General features: G+C 40.2%; 1 protein-coding gene and 1 long non-coding RNA gene across 2 annotated transcripts; one reads left to right on the top strand and one right to left on the bottom strand.

Annotated features, from left to right (window-relative positions):
• The first annotated feature begins 369 nt into the window (after positions 1-369).
• LOC145549458 (uncharacterized) lies at positions 370-1,527 on the top strand. The gene is made up of 2 exons (XR_014085449.1): positions 370-566; positions 1,085-1,527. It is a non-coding gene; the product is annotated as an uncharacterized LOC145549458 (long non-coding RNA).
• A 4,279-nt stretch (positions 1,528-5,806) lies between these two features.
• LOC145549490 (uncharacterized) lies at positions 5,807-19,730 on the bottom strand. The gene is given in 6 exon segments (XM_081602008.1): positions 5,807-6,111; positions 6,333-6,537; positions 6,721-6,868; positions 7,051-7,244; positions 7,442-7,552; positions 19,428-19,730. Coding segments are annotated over 6 exon segments (1,266 nt in total).
• Between the last annotated feature and the right edge of the window lie 6,207 nt (positions 19,731-25,937).

Here is a 25,937-nt window from a genome sequence, read left to right as displayed (position 1 = left end):
GTTAACAGGCAACATTATGTTAACAGGCAACATTATGTTAACAGGCAACATTATGTTAACAGGTAACATTATGTTAACAGGTAACATTATGTTAACAGGTAACATTATGTTAACAGGCAACATTATGTTAACAAGTAACATTATGTTAACAAGCAACATTATGTTAACAGGAAACATTATGTTAACAGGTAACATTATGTTAACAGGCATTATGTAAAAACATTATGTTAACAGGTAACATTATGTTAACAGGTAACATTATGTTAACAGGCAACATTATGTTAACAGGTAACATTATGTTAACAGGCAACATTATGTTAACAGGCAACATTATGTTAACAGGCAACATGTTAACAGGCAACATGTTAACAGGCAACATTATGTTAACAGGTAACATTATGTTAACAGGTAACATTATGTTAACAGGTAACATTATGTTAACAATGGCTCCTCAGTCCTGCAGGACTATTAATGATGCTTATATAATTATTCAGACGTCCTGAAACGCTCCAACAACAACAAAGGATTTAAGCTGGATGTGTCAAAACTTCACAATAACTTTGAAGGTAAGTTAATAAATCGTTTGTATTCATCATAATGCCTCATATGTCTGACGTAGCTAACAGGCACAAGCTTACAAAGTTACAAATGTTAAGTGTTTTGATTATCTGTGCATTGTGCAATCTACATATCTATGCTGTATAGATAGATAAAGATATAGATATAAACATATATAGATCTGTCTATATTGTGCCCAAGCTGTCAGCCGAAGCTAAAGTTAGCTTCCGAATGTAGCATCTAATTTGGAAAATAGCTAAAGGGCGATTACTCTTAATTTTTCACGATCTTGAGCTTTTTTAATGTGTTGTACTTTAAAAACAACACCTAGACATTTCAAACCTAACTAGATTATTCTGTACTAACAGCAGAATAAATAAAACATTTGTGAAACCTTCTAATTGATTTGTGAAATTTGTAAAATGTCAATAATAGATTCCAGAACACATTAGATCTGAATTATTAAATTGGCATTATTATTTTAACTTTCCGTTTTCTTTCTTTTTTTTATTTATCTTTATTATAGTTGGAGTTGGACAGGAGTTCAGTTTGGTGGCTTCCTGGAGGGAGAGATCAGCTGAGCTAATGTTGCCAACTTTTCTCCTACTATTAACTTTTCTGCTTTTCTTTATATAAAGTATTTCTATCAGTTGCTCTTTTTCCATTTTGTATACAGTATTTGCTCTATTTTTATTTTTACCTGGTCAGATGAGGTGGAAATGTACATCCTCTTGATTACTGACAAATGTCAGAACCACATGGACTGAGCTGGTTACATCAGATCAATCTGAATCTTTATTTCTCATTAAAACGACTTCTTGTCATTTTAAGACATTGTTATAAAATGTCATCTTTATTCTGCTGTAATGATGACTGCATTCCTAAAATTAAAATGTCTTGTATCCTGACCTTAATGCTCCCTTATACAACTCACAGAACAGATGATTGAAATAAAGGCACTTTTTGAAAGTATTTTCTGAGATTTTATTATAGAAATTGAGGACAGGAGGAATAGATTTAAATCAAATCTGGTATGAATAAAAATCTTGTATCATCCAGCCTTATTCAGCATATTAAATTATATGACTACATATTACTTAATATTCACATTTCTTTGCTGGTATAACCTAAAACTGTTGCATTTTAACATCTCACTTGAATTCCTGATCTACATGCAAATACTTGATATAACATTAACACTGAGAAAAGGGGAAAAAAAGGTTTGTGAAATGTAGAGAATTACAAACGAGATTCAATTTTATTGTAGGAACAAACAGGATAGCAAAATGAACAGTGAATATATAATATACTTCCTAGCAGCTAATCAGACATCAGACTTGTTTTGCCTTTACTGGTGATGAAAACTCGTCTCTCTGGAGGAGAGGAAGTCCAGCTCAGCCCCGTCCAGGATGACTGCAGGGTCAGGGTAGCCAACAAAGTCTGCAGGTAGATTTTTGCATATCTGGTGCTCCGGTTTCAAGATCATAGTTTAACCAAGTAAATAAAAAGTTAGTCCACGTTGTGATGATCCGGCAGACAGTGGACTGATGGACGCTGTACCGGTCAGCTGGTCCAGGTGTTTGGATCCAGTGGAAAAGTAATCGGCACAGCGATCATGGCTCAAACATCACGAGGCGTTACGATGCAAACCTGAAAAATTAAAAAGAAAAAAACTAATAAGTGTCCATATTTAGCTGCACAACATAATCAAAACTAATAAATCCTCAGCTCTTTTTGAGAGTTTTGCTTGAAAATAAATGGACAATATCTCAGGAAATTAAATGCTTAAGTGAAATAGTTCTGGTATCACAAAGATACCAGATTTTGCAGTTGCAAAAAATGTTTCAGAGTTAACAACACTGAAGTTACTGAGTAAAGAGTGAACTAAAATATTACTTAGAAAATGCATGTTAAAATCTGAATACTCTTATTAAAGTGTGCAGCTGAAATTAATTTAAACTACTAGCAGGCAAAGCACCGTGTTCGCCTAATATCTGCACCAACAGTAATACATACAATGATGCATATAAGAGGCATTAGTTTATAAAAGTCGAGGCAAACCTAAATTTACCATTTTAAAAACAAAATGCAGTCATAACCTCATTTTCTAAGCAGAATCTCAGAGGAAAAAAAGAGAAATTACGTCTCTGTAACGCAAGAACAGATTATAGCAGCCAAGTGGAAAAATTCACTCTAACGTGGATTATAATTATGAAACATCAAAGGTAGATGTCATATTTTCGGGATTCGGGAAATACGTGATCTGTACCATTTGTTCTGTGGGTTTTTTATGTGGGTCGGAGCCACTGAAACGGCTGTAAAGCGAAGAAGGTTTTGGACCTTAATCTGACTGACTACCTGTGTGGTTCTGATCGGGCTGAAGCGTTGCTGCTCTCGGTTGTTCTTAAATTACCTGCTCGGTATCGCTTCGACTGCATGTTAAATGTATTTTATATAATTGTCACATAAAAAAAAAGCTAAGGAGTTGCTTTAAAATAATTTCATACTCCGTATAACACAAACGCATCAACACACGTATTGACTTACCTTGTGCGAATCGCTGCCTCTGTTCTCAGCCTGTTCCCGTAGCAGTGGATTTCCTCTGGCATTATTTTCCTCCAACAAATTATTCCAGTGAACGAAGCATACAGCTCACTTTTAACCTCCATCTTCTATTTCTGACACCTGATCTTCAATATCCTCAAGCTTTGAAATAGCTTGAGGATATTTCAAAGCACCGGGTTAGCCACTACAGCTAACCGGGTGTTAGCTGTAGTGGCTAAGTTTTGGCTACAGTCCGCTGCCGCCTTGATATCAGCAGGAAAATGAAAAAAACTAAGCACTGGATGGTACCGGCTAATTACTGGACAGAACAGCACACCAAAAAACTTGGTTGTTGTACCAGTAGCTCACAGATATTTTAAGTTTTGTGTCTTTTTCATGGTACAGATCTTGCAGCTTTGGGTAAAAACAATAGGAGCAAGCAGGACCAGGAACCAATCTATGTGGCATAAATTCAAACGGAAATACGTCACCACCTCTCGTGGCATATACCCCATTCAATGGGACCTTATGTCGGAACCGGAAATGAAGACCTGAACTCCCGGCACATAACTTTTTCAGTTACCAGTAGGTGGCGGTAGTGTACACCTTGAGTATCTTGCCAACCGCCATAAAAATCCACAAGAAGAACTTTTTCAGTTATTACCGCAAAAGATACCTTTTTAAAAATGGATACATTTGTCTTATTTAGAGGGAATCGACGCATTTCACTGAGAGCTGACGATCTTACAGTCAGCAATATTTCTTTAATATTCCAAGTAAGTAATTAAATCGTTACATTTGATAATCTTCCGTGTATGTTTAACAATAATTGACCGTAGGCTAAAGCTTCTTGCTGAATTCTTAATTTACTCATGGATTTAATAGCCCAGATTTTATATAGCCACATTTTTAAAGTAGGGGAGGCAACCCTAATTTCAGGTAATAAAAAGTAAGCATGTTATGGGCAAACCACACCACGTTTTATAACAAATTAATTTACCAAACTTTTGACCGTAGGCTAACGCTAATAAACATTTGCTTTTCTTTCAGGTGCGTGCAGACTCGATTTTTTTAACGGCAGACGACAAAAGAGGTGTGTTGCCTGGTGAGAGAGAGGTTTTTGAAACTTCTCAACTAATAGGCAGTAGCCACTACAAGGTACATAGTGAGACCACCAGTGATACCTCAGCCCCAGCTTCAACTGAAGCTCCTGTGAGGTTTGCCTTTCGCCACCCCCAAGTGCAAGTGCTTCAACTAGTTCATCCTCTAGTCTTCAGGCTTCAAGAACCTGTGGAGTAAAGATGATGAAAGTCAAAAAACAATCACTGTCAAATTTTTTGAGTTTGAGTCATCAGTGGCCAGTATCAAAGCCAAAGTGGTTGATGCTCTTGAGCAGGACGAGCCAATTGTCCTAATTGACAGTCACTACAATGAAATTGTGGACTGCGAAGGAACAAGAGGCAACTACATTTTAATTAAAACAGAAACTAGAGATTACATTATTTTTCAATGCTGAAAACTGAGTGTGACTTGAATGTTTGGTGTTTTATAAAACTATTAGGTCCTGCTTTCTGGAAGCAGCACGCAAGAAAAATATATGCTGTGCCAGAGGGACAACTCCAAAGACTAAGAGGGACTGAAAGAAGGAGAGAAATGTTATTGTTTAAGCTTAAGTCATGAAGTGCTTCAGTTGTTTGGCTGTTTTGCTGTAGTGAAACAATATATTTTTTGTTGTCAGTCGACAAGAGGACACTGGACTGCCAAGTGTATTGGACCAAATTGAGGAGGTCGTTCTTGCATCACAGGGTCTGCAGGATATCTCAAAAATCCTGAAAGACCTTGTTCAGTTTGTGCAACCAATCACCACACAGCACTGTGCCTTAATGAGAATTAGGCTGAAGCCGTGAGCACTGCTGTTGCTTGCATCATATGTAAAGGTAATTGTATTAATTTTAGATTTCTATGCAGAATATTATGTATTTGATATTGAAAAGAATTGTCTATACCAAGCAAATTAAATGTAAAACTTGTTTAAAAAATACTGTGCAATGTTGCAATTATACTAACATGTTACCCATTTTTATGTTAAATACAGACCCTATGAAGGAGCCAATGTTTGCAGACTGCTGTAGAAGTCTTCTTGGTTGCCAATCTTGCTTGCAGCAGTGGCAGGAAAGCCATACTCACTGTCCAAAGTGTCGTGGGGAGGATTTTAAATACCACATACAATAAGTTGTGGGGCTGGATGAGGCAGTGGCTGCTCTGCGCAATATTATTTGTTGAACAGGTTAATCTTGTTGACAATGTTCAGGGATGTTAATACAGTTCCAGTTCAATATTACACATTTTTTTAGTTCCCCGTTTTATACAAACAATTAAGGTTGTTTTTTATTAATTCTAACTAACTTCCTACACGAAAGAAAACAAGTTTTCTTTATTTTTGCTTTATCAACTTTTATTTTTATTTATTTTTCATCACAATATTTTATGACATCGAGGAAAATTTGTCTTACGTTTATAAACAATGTTCAAAAGTTATTTTTTATACAGACATTTTACAATAAAAGATTGTTGTTTTGCACTGAAAATTAATGTCTGTCTTAATTTTTTGGATATACCATAAATTATCATTTTGGATTATTTCACAATCACCATTCATTTCAGAGATGTGAATAATTTATTACATTTTCACACCTTAAATATGTCACACATGTCTCTGTGTCACATGGAGCAGGCAGAAAAGTGCTTCATTGAAAATATTGTAGTCATAATTAACAACACTGTCAAAAATTATAGACAGATTTGGGTAAGCAGCCCCAAACTCCACCTCTGCCAGACTTCTGCCTTCTTCGTTATGAAATGGGTCCACACCAAAGGTTGACTCTGTTCGTAGTGAAGATCCCAAATCCTGCTGATATTGGTGATGTGCGTCAGTTGCACAGGGTAACAGGCTTTCTGCAATTTTGGCAGCACTTCCCCCAATTGCCAGGTGATTGGGTATTCCTCGGCCTAGAAAAGAAAAGTGAAATGAAATTCACTGCAAGAAGGCATCTGACAAAACAATGTTTGTCTTATGTTTAGGGGTGGTTGAACAACCAACATGACAAAACAGCTAATTCAGCCTATTATTAAACCTCTGGGGTGTACTAATTGCTACGTTACACAATGGTAGAATAATGTATGTCTATACAATACTCACGTGGTAATTTTACGGCAATTACTTTGCTTACCTGGAATCCTGTGAGCATTCCATGCATTGACAACCCGGTTTAATCCGATCTGGCTGAGAAGGCACCCAAGGTTAGAAACGCAGTATTTTGTAGTGTTGTCCTGCATGTCGAGGGTCTCTTAGTCTACCAGGTGCACCAAAGCTGCCTTGATTGGATAATTGACGCAATTGTTCATCTCCGGCCAGATTCGCTCTACCCTAAGATTCTGAAAAAAAAAAAAATCATTACACATTTAAAAGTAAAAGGTAACAAATTATAGATTATCATCTAATCAAAAGTGAATAAGCAGCTGATGATTAGTATGTTGAGATTATAAAACAATATACAATAAACCAAGATTATAATAAAAACACCCTGTTTTTCTTGTGTAAGATACACATAATCCTACCCTGGAAGATGTAGTCTGAACGTAAGGTGGCCTGTTGACATTAAATCTGTATCTCGAAAGGATTTCCTGCATGTACAGGCTTAAGTAAAACTCCTTCCCATGGTCTACCCTCACTTGATCCCAGATTCCATAGGTGACCACAGCAGATCTGTAATAAAAAATATATGCTTTTTAGTATGTGTATATGACATATGTACTACATGTGATGTCACATAAAACATTACATGTAATACACAGCAAAGAATACATCGAAGGTAATTAAAAAGTCAATTCCAGCATAATATTTGAGATCAACATATTATAAAATGTTCAGGTAAATATGTTACTCACCTATACACTTCCTCATAAATAATGAGATTGTTTTTTACTGGCATTGTAGAGTGTGCAACAATTTTGGAACTGTACCCATCAACTGCAAGAACATGAGTAACTCCAAACATCCCCAACTTCTCATTTTGGCCCATGTGCAGCTTGTGGCCTGCATACTCTGCATGGTAGGGGATGGGGTTCAGATTAAGGGGACCCTGTGAAGGGAATACATATTTTTAAATATCTATTACAAAAAGCAGTGTTTGAGTTGGTACACTGTTTAATATGAAATTGCCAGTTTCACTCACATGCTGTCGCAAATGATGGTAAGGCTGACGCACCTCTCTTAACCTCCTGTTGTCCTCATTTTCTGTGTATAGGGAAAACACATACAAATCTCGATCATTTTGACCCGAGGACAACAGGAGGGTTTTAAGACCCTACCGACTCTGGCTTCTCCAGCATGTATCCCAATAGATGACAAGTATCCCGGCATAAATTTGCGTCCGTAGGACGGTCCTCTCTAACACACACACAAATGTAAAACCTGATCTGATGTACTGCCGTCAAAGCAGTCAACATTAGCTCTCTCTTAATGATTTGTCTGGTTCATACATGATGCATTACAATAAGAGAAACAGAAAGTGTCCCTGCAGCCAAAAAACAATGAGAGAAAATGAGATGCATAATTATAAACAATGTACATTTATGCCATACTTATTACTTTCACATACTTATAATATATCAAGAATAAATATGTCACACTTTTAGATTTTGGATAAAACAGCAAGTCAAAGTATCTCAAAATGCTACTTTCAGTTTGCTTTTCTATGACCTCTATTCATATTTCAGTTCAGTTTTACAAAGAAGTCAACATTTATTTGTTTGATGGCTATCCCTGTCCCTGTGAGATGACACCTCTCTGTTCTGCGTTGTGTTTTCTTTAATGCATTTTTGTCGGAAGGAAACTTGAGGCAGGAATCGGACACACTCGGCCGTTGAGATCGTGGTTCAGACCGTTTATTCGGACCAGCAGACAGCGCAGCGGCTTCGCAGACAGAATTCCCAGCAAATACTTCGCGTCAACATTAACAAGTCTCATTAACAACTATTTTATTTATTTATTTGTTTACAGATACAGCATATATTAAAAAAATTAAGAAAAATCTATCAACATTTTCAACAGAAGTTGTAGATAAGCAAACTGAAATTAGCATTTTGAGGTACTATGAATTGCTGTTTATCACAAAATCTACAGTAAAACTATGACATATTTATTCTGGATGTATTATAGGTACGTGAAGGTAATAGGTATGACATAAATGTACATTGTTAATAATTATGCCCAGCTTGTATTTACAAATTCCGCTCATTTTATCGCAGTACATAACTTTGATACATACTTGGTAAACTGAAGAAAGTACAGCACGTTCCAAATCGGTGTCCGACACATTGCTGTGTCTTCGCAAATTGTGCCCCATACAAAACCTTCTGACACTCATTACCGAGTAATGTGGAGCTCCATGGCGACGCAAAGCGTTACTGATTTCAGAGTGTGTTTTTCCTCTCTCAAAAAGTTCGATAATCAATGCAGAAAACGGTTCAAGTGCAGCCATTGCCATTTATTTAGAAATGGGGTTTTTTATGCCGTCTTCATCCACTGTAAATAAATGATTCTTCTTTGGCGACTTCATTTCCTGTATCGCTACAAATTAAAACAACCACCGTATTTTATTTTTATTGAGATGGCAAAGCCAAACTAAAACAATCTGATTTTTTATTTTTGCAATTTCCGTTTTTCTAATTTTGTTTTAAAAACGAAAAAACAAACGAACCAATTCTTGTTTTGTTTTTCCAATTTTATTTTGAAACGAAAAAACCAAAGAACGAACCATACACGGAGTATTTTTACTGTTTGTTTTTATTTCTGGTTTTGGTGTACAGCACTTTAAAACTGATTTATAAATAAAACTGGAATGAAATGAATGTGGAGATGAAAACATAATAAAACTGTACATCATGTCGTGGTTGAGTCTTTAATCCAACTGTGCAACAAACCCAACATACATCCATAGTCTATAAAGTTGTGTTTTTGCTTCCGCTTTATGTTTTTCATCAGGCCAATAGAGTAAATATTCCATGTTGGCTGCATTCACATCAGAGCTCCAGTTCTCTGTACAAATGGACCGTGGCAGAACCGTCTCTGAGTGCTCCATTTTCGTGCTGAGGTAACTGCTTCCATTAGTGTTCATTAGTCTGACCTACCAAGGGACCACTTTGCTGACATCTGGTTTATGATGGCATTCACACAGCTAAAGGCAGAACGGTCATGTACACAGACTGGCCATCTTGAGTCGTGCCTTCATGTAAATGTTTCAGTATTTATTGCTGCTCTTGGGACATTTATTAGCACTAACATAGTAGTCACATTTTAAATACTTTGGATCATTCCTGGACAGTCAGCTCAACTTTGCTGAAAACACTGACTTTATTTTTAAGAAATGTTCTCAGAGACTCAATCTTTTAAGAAGACCTATTGATATATGGGTTACCCAGCTGGAGGTTGTGTACAAGACAATGTTGAGTGTTTTAACTTTTCATCTCCTTGGCTGTTTTGGTCACAAGAGCTGCAAAATAACAAACTTTTAAGAATACTTTGAATAGGTAAATAGTGGTGAACCAAACCAAAAACAACTCTGTCTCAACTGTTTGCTGAAAGAACATGGAAGATGGCAAAGAATATTTTAGCACAAAACATCCATACTCCTTACTGATCGAGGATGACACTGATCGATTGAATGGATTAAGCAGAGCCTGACATCATGCCACACATTATTCTGGTATCCTTTCTCTTATATATAATATTTTTTGCCACTGGTGAGCTTTATTTGACAGTAATCTGACAGGAAGGGGACAGACCGAAGAGGGACAGAGGTCTGAACCCCTTTGGTAAATTACTTAATATTTTTATGCAATTCAAACTATCTCACTCACCTAGTTCCTCATCTACATTCTTCTTGGAAAAATCAGTTATGTCATCTGATTGCAACTATTTAATTTGATGCATAAAAAGTCTTTCCAAATAATTGACTAGTTGACGTGTTGGTACAATCCTTATCCACGGCCAACTGGTGGTTTGGAAAAAAGAGCAGAATGCACAAAAACTCAAAAGAAATTATGCAGAATTATTTTTGATGTTCATAAAAGTATAAAGTTCACCAGAGTAGAGGGAGAATGGTTAGTTGATAGCAGCATTATCTCAACCGGTGCTTGAGTCAGACCTGTGATCTCAACCACAGATACTCATTAATAAAAATGTAGTTGTCAAAAAAGACCACCTACTGTCTACAACCTGCATGTTTAAATCAATCAATCAAATTTTATTTGTATAGCACATTTCAGCAGCAAGGCATTTCAAAGTGCTTTACATAAAGTCAAAAATAAATCTGCATTTCTGACCGACAGCTTGCAGCTGCCCCATTTAACAGTCATTCAAAGCGTTGCTTGGTCTTACAAACTGAGCTGGGTCTCATCACAACTAATGGGGCGGAGCGCCTTTTGCTTCATTCTCATGCTAGGTACTACGAAGCCCAGCAGATTACTAGCTCAACAATTGCTCCGTTAAGCAGCTTCACGTTTAAGACCTCATATTAAAGATACATCGGGTATCTTTGATGTATCCTGCATGTCCTTCCAGGAGGACATGCAAGTTATTAATTTGGTTTTTTTCATCATTCTATGAGTTGCTATATAAATCTGAACTCCCACTGGATTTGACTGATATGCATATGTTTCTGGATGAGCTTCAGTTTCCTCCTTTAGACTCAGAACTGATTGATGACCTAGAATCTGGTCTGACTGTTCAGGAGTTAAATGCTGCTTTACAAAATATGCAAAACAGCAAAGCTCCAGGACCCGACGGGCTCCCAATTGATTTTTTTAAAGCATTCCAAGCCAAACTTGTCCCATTGCTTCATTCTGTCTATGTTGAGTCTCTGTCACTTGGTTCACTTCCCCCCTCGCTAAGACAGGCTTCTATCAGTGTTCTCTTAAAGGACAAGGATCCTGACCTCTGTACCTCCTAGAGGCCAATGACTTTAATGAATGTGGACATGAAGATTCTTGCAAAGACCCTGGACCAGAGACTTGATTGAGTTTTCCCAACAATTATCTCTATGGAGCAAACTGGCTTCATAAAGGGGCGTCAACTTTATTACATTGTTCACACCTTGTTAAATGTTGTTTATTTGACGGAGACTACGGTGGCGCCTGAGATTGTCATATCAATCAACGCTGAAAAGGCATTTGATCGGGTTGAATGGAGATACCTGTTTGCCGTTTTAACTCAATTTGGATTTGGTAAAAATGGTTATATAATGGATATGCCCAGGGGTGAAAGTAGTTTTAAATTCTTGGGGGTACTATGACAATACAATACTGGCTGCAATGTTGACACATTGAGATGTAATGAGACCTAAATTCTGAACATCATGGCATGGAGTGCATGCCATGACATTTTAGCTTTTAAACTGGTTCTATTGGTCCTGTGTCCAGACAGATGGATAATCAGTAGCCTAGCATCATGACCTGTTTGTTCTGAAGATCCTGCAGCTTCCACTTCTCTTCCTAACATGGCGCCTCCTCACCCTGACTCTCATACTGACAGGAGGAACCACAGAGCTCTGTTAGGTTAAAGCTCATCTTCTAAAGTTGGGATATTTTTCCTCCAACAGGATCCAGAGAATCACCTCAAACCAGATGTTGGACTGGATTTTATTTCAATGTCACTTGTGAATGTTAGCTCCTCATTTTCAACAGTGGAGCTATAAAGGTTGAAAAAGATTATTTTGGAGAAAATCTCATCAACATCAATATTTCCACTAAATAAGAGGCAAAAAATAAATAAATAAATAAATGAATTGTTTGATAAAGAAAAAGCCTCTCAGACTCAGAGCCCGACAGCACCAAACTATTTTTTTATATTAGACAATTTATTTAATTTCACATAATTATTGCGGTAGAAGTTAATGAAACATATTTACCGTGTTTGATGTTTGTTGTAAATGACTTATACTCAAAAAGAACGAGATAATTAGTCCATGTTTGTCGTAATAATCACTGAGATTATTATTGTTGTGTCATTAATTTGAACACGTTTTGTTGATTATTATTTTTGTTGTTGTTGTTGTTCATTGATAAAGTTAAGAACGTTTTGATAAAGAGTCAGAGGAGGACGTGTTGGTCTCAGCCTCCTGGCTGCGTTCAGTTGGTCACTTAATGCCGAGATCGACTCAAAACCTTCCGCCATCGACATATTGCACTGCTGCTCTAGCAAAGCACGAACAGTTCAGAAACGATATGAAATGGGAAAAAAGTTATTTATTAACTGATTAAGTCGTGTTTTAGATTGTTCTTGAAAAACTAATCAGTCACGGCTGATTAGTGGGTGAACTCACGGCTGCACAGTGAACCCATTGATTTTTTACAGCAGACAGCCGCTCCCCTCTCTTGCAGGTACTGCGTACCCCTGCTAAATCTTTTAGGGGTACGCAGTACCCTGCCGTACCCCCTTACTTTCACCCCTGGATATGCCCACTGCTCTATGGCAGTATTATTACAAATAACAACAGATCCGGATACTTCTTTTTAAATAGAGGTAGTAGACACGGCTGCCCTTTGTCACTCCTCTTGTTGGCACTTGCAATAGAGCCTTTGAGTATTTTTATGAGAACCTCTCTCAGTGTTTATGGAATCGTCAGCAGTCATACAGAACTAAGGCTATTGTTGTATGCAGATGATTTGCTTTTATACAGTATGTCACCGATCCAATAGGAACCTGCCCCATTATTTAAGTTCTTTCACACATTCGGCCAGTTCTCAGGGTATAAAGTTAATGTTGCCAAGAGTAAATGTTATCCTGTTAACCATTTAGCCCTGCAGCTCTCCCAATCTGATGTTCCTTTTAATCTGTTTTCAGTATCTTGGGGTCAACATAAGTAGATGTCACACGTACTCTAAAACAGTACAGATGTCTCTGTACTCTAAATTTTTTTTCCCACTCTTTGTGAACATTAAAAAAGACTTTCAAAAATAGGGGTCCCTCCCACTCTCTTTGATTGGAAGAATACGTACTGTTAAGATGAACATCTTGCCAACATTTATGTTTCTTTTTATATGAATACCTCTATTTTTAACGAGAAGTTTTTTTTAATCATTAGATTTGGCTAGCTGTCATTTTTTGTGGAGCGGCAAAACACCCAGAGTAAGACAAAATATACTTCAGAACTGTAAGTTTTATGGTGGCCTCTGCTTACCAAATTTTCAATTTTATTACTGGGCAGCTAACATAACTAAAATTGCTTTCTGGTCTAATCCAGTTGATATACCCTGGTGTCAACTAGAAGCACATTCATGTCCCTCAGCCTCACTTTTGACTTTGCTTACAGGTCCAACCTCTGTGAATCCTGCTGGCCAAACTAACAACCTCATAGTTGTAAATTCTCTGAGAATATGGTTTCAGTTTAGGGAACAGTTTACATTTACAGACCCCATAGTTTTAACCCCACTTTTAAAAAACCCAATGTTTACACCTCCTCTTACTGACCCCACCTTCTCCTTATGGCAGAATAAGGGACTACAATGTTTCTAAAGATTTTTATTCACCTTATTCCTGTGAGGCTTACTGGGGAAACGATTATGGGTCTTACTTCCGGTGCCCACCGGAAGTAGCAGTATTTCACTGTAATTTGTAGGGTTTTTTGCTAATCTATATTCATGATAAAAGTTAAATCTCTCTTTTCGGTTGTAATACAATATTTAGTGAAACCTGTTCACGGACACACCGTCTGCTATCAGAGAGCTGCTCCGTACAGAGGATCATAATTGTGAGTTTAATCACCGGGAGCGACAGGAACACAGCGTTAAGTTTTGTAACAGAATGACCGAGACTTAGCAGCGCTGCTAACAGCTCGTTTCTCTTTACAACTGACAGTAATAAAGAGAAAAGCAGAGAAGCTGGTCAGAGATCTGAGCTGCCGTTCTGTGCTGACAATCTAAAACACCAGAATTACATATTAGCTTGGTGTAAGGTGAATTTTATTTTTTGTTTGAATTTAAAAAATAATAAAGTTCATGATCTGAGTATTTATCATTATGACTGGGCAAGCAAAATGTATCTATAGGACAAAATAAAATATCTGGCATTATTTAGTCCAGAGATTCCCAAACTCTGGACTAGGGGGGCGCCGTGCCATTGCAGGAGGGGCACGGGAAGCCGTCTGGATGAAAAAAAAACTAAACATGAAAGCTGTTACGGAGTGAAGCTTCTTCAAACAAGACGGAGGCTCGTATGTCTTTTACTGAACCTTTCTGTTCAGTTTTTTATTGAAGAGAGAAAACGGCGACAGCTGATAACGGCAACAGCTGTTCGTAACCAAGACAACCAAAATATCAACAAAGCAAGATAGTGACAAAACAGAACCAGATACTTAAGCATTCTTCAAAATAAAAGACTTCTTCTATTCAAATAAATCATGTCTTGCACTTAAATATATTTCACTTCATCCTTGTAATTATATACAATCATGTTCAATTCAATTAATAATAATCATGTAATCTATGCTTAACATATAATTGTAAATCAGTCACTTATCATACTGAACAACATATAAGTGTAAAAAAGTCACAACATCCTCCCGCCCGATGAACAACTGTTCATTTGTATAAGATTTATCTTTCATTTAAAATACCTCTAAAGGATACAATAACTGAATAGGCCTGTGTAACAAGCCACCAGTCGAAGTACGAACATTGCATGAACGTATGAGACCATCCTTGCCTGGAAAGACCTCTACGATTCTACCCATTTTCCATGTCTGTCTGTGTGTGTTGTCCTCTCCCAAGAGAACTACTTCTCCTACTTTAAGTAGTGTTGGAGTAGGACTGTTCACCCTGTGGGCTGATTTCAAGTCCATCAAATAATCTCTGCGCCAGCGTTTGCAAAAGCCTATCAAAAGTTTCTGTTGGTATTTCCACCTTCTACCTAGCTGTTCACAGTTTGCAGTGAGTACCTGATTTAGGTGAGGTGAAGGAATAATCTTTGGTGGCAAGGAAGTTAAGTGTTTACCAACTAGGAAATGAGATGGGGTAAGTGGCTGGGGTTCCAATGCATCACTAGTTACATAGGACAGAGGCCTAGAGTTCAACACTGCCTCAACCTCAGTAAGAACAGTTGTGAGCTCCTCAAAGCTCAAGAATGCTTTCCCCAGTACCTTTCTTAAGCATGTTTTTACAGATCTCACAAGCCTTTCCCAGAATCCCCCCCACCAAGCTGCTCGCTCAGCAATAAACTTCCATGTGATTCCCTTGTCAGTGAAAAACTCTGAGTGTCGATCCTTGGATATTTTGCCACAACTCTTTTAAATCTTTGTCCGCCCTTTTGAATGTTCTAGCATTGTCGGAGTAAATGACCCTACATAGACCTCGTCTTGCGACGAATCTCTTTAAGGCCAATAAGAAATTCTCTGTAGTCTGATCTGAGACCAACTCTAAATGTACTGCTCTTGTCACTGCACATGTAAACAGTGCTATATATGATTTTACAGACCCGTCCTTAGTTTTAACATATAAGGGTCCAACAAAATCTACACCAGTAACTTCAAAAGGAGGTGATTCTATTACTCTCTCGAGGTAAGGGAGCAGTGATCTGTTGTGCTGCCTTGACTATTAGTTTTTTGCAAATGTAACATTTTGAAACAATGTCTCTTACAAGCTGTCTGCCTCTCAAAATCCAATATTGTTCTCTAACTTGAGTTAATGTGTCTCCTACACCAGAATGCATCACTCTTTCGTGACACAACTGAACTAATAGTTCAGAATACTTGTGATTTGTCGGTAGTTCTCTGAAACTAAGATCTGAATTATGCAGTCTTCCCCCCACACTTAGTAGACCATTTTCATCTAAGAACGGTTTCAAATCTTTGATTTTAGAATCTACCTTCACATTTTGCTTTGACCTTAGCTGCACTATTTCAGAACTAAAACAATTCTCTTGTGTAGACTTAATCCAGTACATTTCAGCAGCACTAAGTTCTTCTGTACTTAACTCTCCCTGAACCTTCAGACAAGATCTTGTGTTAGTAAGAAACCGCTTTACCCATGCAGTGATTCTTAACATGGTCTTAAGCTTGCTGTACCTTTCTAAGTTTAACAGAGGTTCAGTTTGCTCAGTTCCAGTGAGCTGCACAACTGTCTCATACCCAGACCTCAGCTCTGCATTCACTTCATCTGCTACATAGTCACTACAAATGTTCAGTTCCTTCTCATCTGTAGACAGTGAAGTGGGTCCCTTCCACCACAGCTGGCTCTCAATAAGGCTCTGAGCATTGTGACCCCGCGTAAGCAGGTCGGCAGGGTTCATTTTGCCAGCACAGTGGGACCACAGTTCTGGATTTGTGATCCCTTGTATTTCTGCCACTCTGTTGCTCACAAATGGTTTCCATCGCCGTGATGAGTTGCGGATCCAGTGAAGCGTAATCATAGAGTCCGTCCACATGTTGAGCTGGTTTTTCTCCATGTTCAGTGGCTTAAGGAGGCTGTATCCTAATCTTGCTCCAATAAGTGCACCCATGAGCTCCAAGCGAGGTAATGTCATTTTTTTTAATGGTGCTACTCGTGACTTGGAGGCCACAAAACTGGTAATAATCTCTCCTAGGTTGTTTTGTCCTTGAAGATATGCCACAGCACCGTAAGCCTTTTCACTTGCATCACAGTAGATATGTAACTTTACAGTGTGTGACTCTTTGTTAATCTCAGTGTGGTACCACCTGGGAATGGACACCAGGTGTAACAGTGGTAACTCCACACACCACTGCTCCCACTTCTTTGCCAAGTCAGAGGGTAAAGGTTCATCCCAGCTGAGCCCCCTTTCCCACATCTCTTGGAAAAGGCACTTTACTCTGACTGTAAAAGGAGTAAGAAACCCAATAGGAGAGCGGGGGACGCAGAGGAGCGGAGTGGACGTGCTTCCGTGAGCTCTCGGTGGCGAACTCCAGTAGCTCATTTATCCTGAAATTTTTCGTGTGACTTCTTTTTATATATGAATATTGAGGACACTGGAGATATTTATGTATGGCAAGTTATAATTTTCGACAAGAAAAGTGAAAGAAAACCACGGCTCAGACCTCCCGACACACTACAACCACAAAAAACATGGCGGACGGAGAAAAAGAAAAAGAGACAACGCTTTCCACGCTTTTGCAGGCTATCCAGGAAACTAAGGAAGAGCTCGCCACGCACATTGACAAGAAAACAACCGACATACAAGCAACCCTAACGAAAATTGAGACATCCTTATCTACATTGGCAGAACAGGTGGAGGAGGTTGAGTCACGTGTAGGCGCAAATGAGGACGACATTAAAGAAACACGTGACCGTGTCGGGAAAATGGAAAAGCTCTTAACAGGAGTCAAAGACAAAATGGACGAGCTGGAAAATCGCAGCAGAAGGTCGAACATCAGAATCTTAAACATACCAGAGCAAGTTGAAGGTCAAGACGCGGTAGGATTGCTGGAGAAAGCTATACCTCAGATTCTGGGAGCCGAGAATTTCTCTTCGCCTATCATCCTGGAAAGAGCACACCGCATCGGTAAAAGATCAGACAGACCTCGTCCCATTATCGCCAAGCTCCTAAATTACAGAGATAAAGAAAAAATTCTTCGGTTGGCTAGAAGTAAGGGTGAGAAGATGTTCCAAAATAAGAAAATCGCGTTCTACCCGGATTACAGCGCTGAGCTACAACGTAAGAGAGATGGTTTTCGTGACGTGAAACGGATTCTGCGAGAAAAAGAGATGGATTATGCGCTGATTTACCCAGCTCAGTTTCGAATAAAACACATGGGATGTCATGAGGGGTGGTTGATAGCGGTGAGGAGATGACGCTTAGCCCCAGACTATGGTGAAAATGATGAATTTAATGACAAAGACCTCACAACAAGGAACAACAGGGAAACAGCACGAGGAAAACTGGCAGCACGGAGACTGGTGACATCAATAGACGTTCAATTGACAAGGACCCGACGAAGAACACAGACAACAGGGGAGACTAAATACACACGGGGCAATCACGGGAACGAGACACACCTGGGAGACAATCAACGGGGAAAGACGCAGAGACAGGACTAACAGGGAACAGGATCACACAGAAACTAGAAAATAAACACATAGAAACACGGATCATGACAGTACCCCCTCCTCAAGGGGCGACTACCAGGCGCCCAACAAAAAGAGTCCAAAAAACAAAAAACAACCCAACAGGGTGGGCGGAGGGGCGACGGCAGGAGGGCCAGAGTCCAGAAAACAAAAACCAGATCCCAACAGGGTGGGCGGAGGGGCGACGGTAGGAGGGCCAGAGTCCAGAAAACAAAACCCAGATCCAAACACAAAAACCCTTCCGGGGGCCGTCCACGGCACAGGAGGTAGACCTCTCGTGGGAGGTCCGGCGGGCAGCGACGCAGGAGGCGGAGCTTGAGCCGCGGTGGGCGGCGACGCAGGAGGCGGAGCTTGAGCCGCGGTGGGCGGCGACGCAGGAGGCGGAGCTTGAGCCGCGGTGGGCGGCGACGCTGGAGGCGGAGCTTGAGCCGCGGTGGGCGGCGACGCTGGAGGCGGAGCTTGAGCCGCGGTGGGCGGCGACGCTGGAGGCGGAGCTTGAGCCGCGGTGTGCCGGTCGGAGCGCCGGCTGCTGCAGGCGCTGGAGACTGGGGTTCGGGCGGAGCAGAGGCCGTGGGCTCGGGCGGAGCAGAGGCCGTGGGCTCGGGCGGAGCAGAGGCCGTGGGCTCGGGCGGAGCAGAGGCCGGGGAACCGGCAGGACGGACGGCTGGAGTCTCGGGAGGTGCACCGGGGAGCTGTGCACCGGCAGCGGACTCGGGGAGCTCTGGCGGGGCGCCGGCTGCTGCGGGAGCTGGGAGCTCTGGCGGGGCGCCGGCTGCTGCGGGAGCTGGGAGCTCGGGCGGAGCGCCGGCTGCTGCGGGCGCTGGGAGCTCGGGAGGAGCACTAGGGGACTCGGGAGGGACACTAGGGGACTCTGGAAGGACACTAGGGAACTCTGGAAGGACACTAGGGGACTCTGGAGGGACACTAGGGGACTCTGGAGGGACACTAGGGGACTCTGGAGGGACACTAGGGGACTCTGGAGGGACACTAGGGGACTCGGGGAGCTGCACACCGGCAGCGGGCGCAGGAAGCTCGGGGAGCTGCACACCGGCAGCGGGCGCAGGAAGCTCGGGGAGCTGCACACCGGCAGCGGGCGCAGGAAGCTCGGGGAGCTGCACACCGGCAGCGGGCGCAGGAAGCTCGGGGAGCTGCACACCGGCAGCGGGCGCAGGAAGCTCGGGGAGCTGCACACCGGCAGCGGGCGCAGGATCGGGCGACCAGGCTGTGGCGGCTGGAGACTGGCAGGCTGTGGCAATAGATGGAGCTGGCTTAGGTCTCGCAGCCAGCACAGCCTTTACCGTTTTCAGCTCCAGTTCTACCTCCTTGTAAAAATCCTCCAAGCCCAACCGAGGAAGGAGCGGGATCCACCTGTCCAGCTGGATCGCCATACGTGTGGCGGCGTTGAGGCGGCTGAACGGTGAATATGGTTTAGTTATTTCCTCGTCGTATCTCCTGATCTCCCTCAACAGGGAACGACGGTCTGCTGGGTCCATGATGTGATGCGTTTCTCACCGGTACTGGTCGGGTCCTTCTGTCATGAGGGGTGGTTGATAGCGGTGAGGAGATGACGCTTAGGCCCAGTTATGGTGAAAATGATGAATTTAATGACAAAGACCTCACAACAAGGAACAACAGGGAAACAGCACGAGGAAAACTGGCAGCACGGAGACTGGTGACATCAATAGACGTTCAATTGACAAGGACCCGACGAAGAACACAGACAACAGGGGAGACTAAATACACACGGGGCAATCACGGGAACGAGACACACCTGGGAGACAATCAACGGGGAAAGACGCAGAGACAGGACTAACAGGGAACAGGATCACACAGAAACTAGAAAATAAACACATAGAAACACGGATCATGACATGGGATCTACTAAGTTTTTCTCTACTTTTACCGAAGCTCAAAAATTCCTGACAGAACTGCAAAGTGAGTAAATTGCCAGCGGTGGAAATGACTGTGGTGCTTATTATAATTGGGCATTAATAAAAAGGTTGATGTCTCACGTTGTTCAAGATATTAAGGACGTTAAGTATTAAGATTTTTTGTTATCATTGTCGTTGCATGGATGATCCTTCAGTTCCTTGTGAATCAACCTATTATTGGATAAGCCATAATATGTTAGTGGTAATTTTTGGATATATATTTAGAAGATCATAAGTAGTCAATTTAATCAAGTTGCTGGAGTCGCCAGAGGTGTAAAGGTTGTTTAGGAGAATTTCCTACCTGTTGTTACTCTGTTATGGGATCTTTAGGGGACAGAGTTTGGGGGGGAGGGGGGGTTTTGTGTGTGTATTTCGGGGAATCTACAATCTCTCAATGAAACTGAAATGAAACTTACTTAGACAAAACTTACTTAGACAAAAGTCCAAATTAACCACCAATGCAAATATGGTACATAATCAGGTATGTCCCAGATGGAAATCTGGAACCATCATTTTGGCCAGACATCGATGCAAAGAGCTTAACCAATGGATCATTTAACATGTATCTCATGGAATATTAGGGGTATTAATTCGCCGATCAAAAGGAAGAAAATGCTGACATATCTAAAGAGGCAGAAAACAGATATTGCATTTATTCAAGAAAGTCATCTTACAGACATGGAACATTTAAAACTGCGTGCAGATTGGGTGGGGAATGTTTTTTATTCATCGTATTCATCAAAAGCAAGAGGTGTTGCGTTACTTATAAGAAAACACTTGAACTTTAAATTAAACTGGTTGAGAAGGATAAAAATGGCAGATTCTTACTGGTGGATTGTGAAATAAATAGAGAAAAAATTACACTGATAAATATAAATGGTCCTAATTATGACGACCCACTATTCTTTGATAATTTGATCATGAAACTGGCCACAATAAAAGGCCAGTGCATTATATTATAGGTGGAGACTTTAACTTGGTTCTGGATCCAATTCTTGATCGATCATCTCCTAAAACAACTTCATTATCAAAGGCTGCAGTGGCATTAAAGCAGGGTATGATGGAATTAGGCATTATCGATATATGGCGCAACCAACACGCATATCAGAAAGATTTTTCTTGTTTTTCAGCAACACACAATACACATTCTAGAATTGATATGTTCCTAATGTCTCAAGAGATGATTCCCAAAGTGACAACATGCGCTTATCTTGCAGCCACATTCTCGGACCATAACCCTATTAAACTCGCCTGGAAGATCGACAATCGGCAAACAACAGGTTATAGATGGAGATTTAAAAATTATATGTTGAGGGACCCCGAATTTGTTGCATATATGACCAATAATATTGAAATATTTTTAGAAGCCAATTATAATACCTCAACACATGCCAATATATGGGAGGCCCTCAAAGCTTTTATGAGAGGGCATATTTTGTCATATGGCTCTTATAAGGGTAAAAAAAAATAGAGAGATGCTGATTAAATTGGAAAGTGACATTAAGAAGTTAGAGCAGGAGTATATCGCTACAAAAAAGGAGGAGCACCTTAACACATTAATTAAAACAAAGATGCAATATGACAATCTATGTACTAAGAAAGAAGAAGCAAACATGGCCAGAACTAGATATCACTATTATGAATTTGGGAATAAAACAAGCAAACTCTTGGCATGGCAAATTAGGAAGGAAGCCGCAGCAAGGTTTATACAAACTATAGAATCAGATGATGGCAGGGTTCTTGACAATCCAATTATGATTAATGCAGAATTCAAACAATTTTATGAAAAATTGTATAAAACAGAACAAGACAATATGGATAATGAGGTAGAAGAATTTATTAAAAGAGTAACGCTTCACACTTTACAAGAACAGGACAGAGAATCCCTTGAGGCAGATATAGCAGAAGCGGAAGTACTTCAAGCTTTGAATTCTTTACAAAACAATAAGACTCCTGGGCCAGACGGATTCCCTGTCGAATATTATAAAACCTTTTCAAAACAATTGATTACTCCTCTCACAAACATGATTAAAGAAGCCTTGGAAAATAAAAAATTGCCAGACTCATTGGAAACTGCAACAATTATTCTACTTCCAAAGCCAGACAAGGATAAAAAGAAATGTGATTCATACAGGCCCCTCAGTCTCCTAAATACTGACTATAAGATACTATCTAAATTAATAGCTCTTAGACTCGAGAGTGTAATACCAAAATTGATACATGCTGATCAAACCGGATTTGTTAAAAATAGACATGGAGCAGATAATGTACGACGGCTGATCCATATAATGAACACAGCTAAAAAAAAACAAATTCCTATGCTGATAATCTCTATGGACGCTAACAAAGCATTTGATAGGATTGAACCAAACTTTCTATTTCAAACTTTAGAAGCTATGGGTTTTGGAAAGAAATTTACTCAATATATTAAAACACTATTTAATAATCCAAAAGCTAATGTATTAACCAATAATGTTTTATCTACGGCATTTTCCTTATCTAGAGGTTGTAGACAGGGCTGTCCCAGCTCCCCTCTACTCTTTGCACTTGCAATTGAACCTCTAGCTGCTGCTATCCGATCCAACGCTTCAATAACTGGAATCAAATTTGGTGCAAATGAGCATAAACTCTCATTATACGCAGATGACCTTTTGTTATATATAACCAAACCATACAGCTCAATCCCCCCTCTTTTAGAATGTCTTAAAGCATACAGTGCAGCCTCAGGATACAAATTAAATTACACCAAAAGTGAGATCCTACCCTTAAATGTGCAAGATGATAATATTAAAACTCTTACTAACCCATTAAAATGGTGTAACAACGGCTTTAAATACCTGGGTATCCAAGTGGGTAAATCGGAAGATTACATATTTAGACAAAACTATACAAAGTTAATGGAAAAAAACTAAACTTGATTTTCAAAGATGGATGGATCTGCCTTTATCGCTTATAGGCAGAATCAATACCATTAAAATGAATACTTTGCCTAAATATATATATCTGTTTCAATGCCTTCCAATAACTATTCCCAAAAAGTTTTTCAGAGAGCTTAACAAAATTATGAATTCCTTCATATGGCAAAAGAAGAACCCCAGGGTCAAGATAACTTCATTGCAGGCTCAGTATTCAAGGGGAGGACTGAATCTTCCAAATTTTAGTAATTACTACATCGCCTCTCAGTACAGACCAATTTGGATATGGCTACATGCAGAAAAAAGCGAAGCCAAATGGGTCTCAATAGAGCAACATGAGATGAAGCATGTGCCCTTAAAGGACATTCCATTCATAGGCGATAGGAAAAGCTTGGCAACACTGACTGGCAACACAATAATTCTGAACACATTTACCGCCTGGCAGAAGTCACACTCACTTTTAGATATTAACATTCATTTTCTTAGAAGAACACCCTTGTGGGGAAACCCTAATCTTTCAAATCATATTGCTGATTCAACATTGCAGGGTTGGAGAAATAAGAAAATTCGAACAGTAGCTGACCTGTATATTAATGACACGCTAGCTAACTTTCAACAATTGAGTAAGAAATTTGATCTTCCTAAAAACAATTTTTTTTTATTTTTACAGATCAGAGACTGGATTAAAGAGAAATCTTGTGAGACATTTCCAACAATCCCAGTTGAAACCTGCCTCGAATCATATTTATGTCACAAACTAGACAGTTCAACAAAAGGATTAACGTTTTCTATATACGGTATACTTAATGGAACACTACCAATACATCAGGCAGCTAAAAAGCAAAAATGGGAAATGGAAATTGGATGTGTTTATGAGGAAGAAGATTGGAGTCGGTTATTAGAACAATCACAAACCATGTTGATTTCTACAAACCACAGGCAAACTCAATTTAATATATTCCATAGGACATATTACACTGCGTATAGATTGAATAAGATGGACAATAAAATTTCTCCCAAATGTCAGAGATGCAAGGTGACTGATGGGGACCTTCTACATATGCTATGGTATTGTCCAAAAATAGGAAGCTTTCTGAAACATATGACTGAGATCACATCAAGAGGGGTGGGATATCAGATTGAACAAGAACCCAAGGTGTGGATTTTAGGAGATTTAACAGCTATTAGAATAAATTATTATAAGAAATACTTCATTCTTCTTGCAAGCACAGCAGCAAAAAAATGTATTTTGAAAAATTGGAAATCTGAAAAATCACCATCAATAAGACAATGGATTGATGAGTTGGTGTCTTACTGTAAACCGGAAAAGATTCTTTACAACGTGAGAGGAAAACAAGCAGCATTTGGGGCAATATGGGGCCCCTTCATGGAAATGTTACCGTCTATAGACATAATTGACCGGGATGCGGAATGACTCTTTTTTTGGATTAGCTCAAACATAAGCTGGCAGTACTGTGGATGTGTAATCATATTAATTGGACCTGTATTTGTCAGGATCCGTGTTCCCCCAGTTATTTTTTGTTAGTCTTTTGTTGTTTTGGGAAGTTTTCCATCCTGGATGGAACCGGCATTACGCCTGGTGTCCACCAGAGGGCACCAACACTCCACCCCTGAGAAGCCGCCAGGGTCAACCCGTAGACACACCTGCAGCTTGTTGAGGAGGCGTTGACGGTGGATATAAGCAGCGGCTCCACTTCATCTCACCGCCTGAGTGTTTGCTCGCACTGGTAACACTTCGTTCCAGAACTAGGCCCTCTGAGTATTGTTCGAGTCTAACCTCTGTTGTTTCCTCGTCAGATTCTCCTGCCGCCTCCTCGTTGCATTGGTGTGTTCCATCGTCGCTGGCTTCTGAGTGAGTGTGCCTATTCCCTCCGTGTCCTCCCTCGACGCTGCCGGTGTTACCGGTTTAGACGCCACCCCTTGTGAGATCCTCCCGTCTGTGTCCTCCCTCGACGCTGCCGGCGTTACCGGCTGACGCCACCCCCGTGTGTGTGTGCGTATTATCCCCTGTCATTGATCCGTCTCCGGTGGATTCCCCTTCGGGACGCTACGGGTCAGGAGACCCACGCCCGAACCCCCCGGAGAACAACCTCCGACAGACCTAGCTCCAGGCTATCATCTCAGGAGAAGCTACCTGATCACCTTAGGATTACTTCTCGCTCGCACTCCATCCTCCCTCCAAGTAAGCCCTCTCCTGTTATTCCCTCAAGATTCTCACCTGTCCCTATCTAACCCTGTGTTCCCCTGTCGACAGTAAGACGACCCGGTCCGCAGATCCAGAACTCTCCTCCTACCCTTTCAATAAAATCATTGTAACTTAACTGCCTGTCTGGTTGTGTTCTCGCATGTGGGTTCGTAATATACCTCCCATCATGACAGTATTATCCTATAAGTGAGAGATGTAGGGGGTAGGGGGGTTTGGGGTGGATGGGTGGGGGAGAAAAAAAGAATAAATAATGATTGATTTGTTTGACACTTTAATAGGCATGACCAATTGTGTTGAATAGTGATCAGGTTATTTTGAGATTTATATATTGTGTTTGATCTTCACCCACTGTCGCTTAACAATGTGCTAAATATAATTGTTTGTCATGCATTTGAAAATGAACAGAAATAAAGCTGATAAAAAAAAAGAAACCCAATAGGGTCGAATATACGGGCTGATGTTTGCAGTACACTTCTCTTCGTATTTTCTCTGTCTTTCAAAATGTCCATTAGCCCCTTTTGATCAAACACAAATTCATCGTTTTCCGGTCTCCAAACCAGTCCAAGTACCTTAAGCACATTTCCACTGGACCCTGTATCACCAGTGAGCTCTACTCCATTCTCTTTC

This window comes from Poecilia reticulata, chromosome 20, assembly GCF_904066995.2.
Source record: "Poecilia reticulata chromosome 20, P_reticulata-male-v2, whole genome shotgun sequence".
Lineage (NCBI taxonomy): Eukaryota > Metazoa > Chordata > Actinopteri > Cyprinodontiformes > Poeciliidae > Poecilia > Poecilia reticulata.
This window is presented reverse-complemented; position numbering and strand designations above follow the sequence as displayed.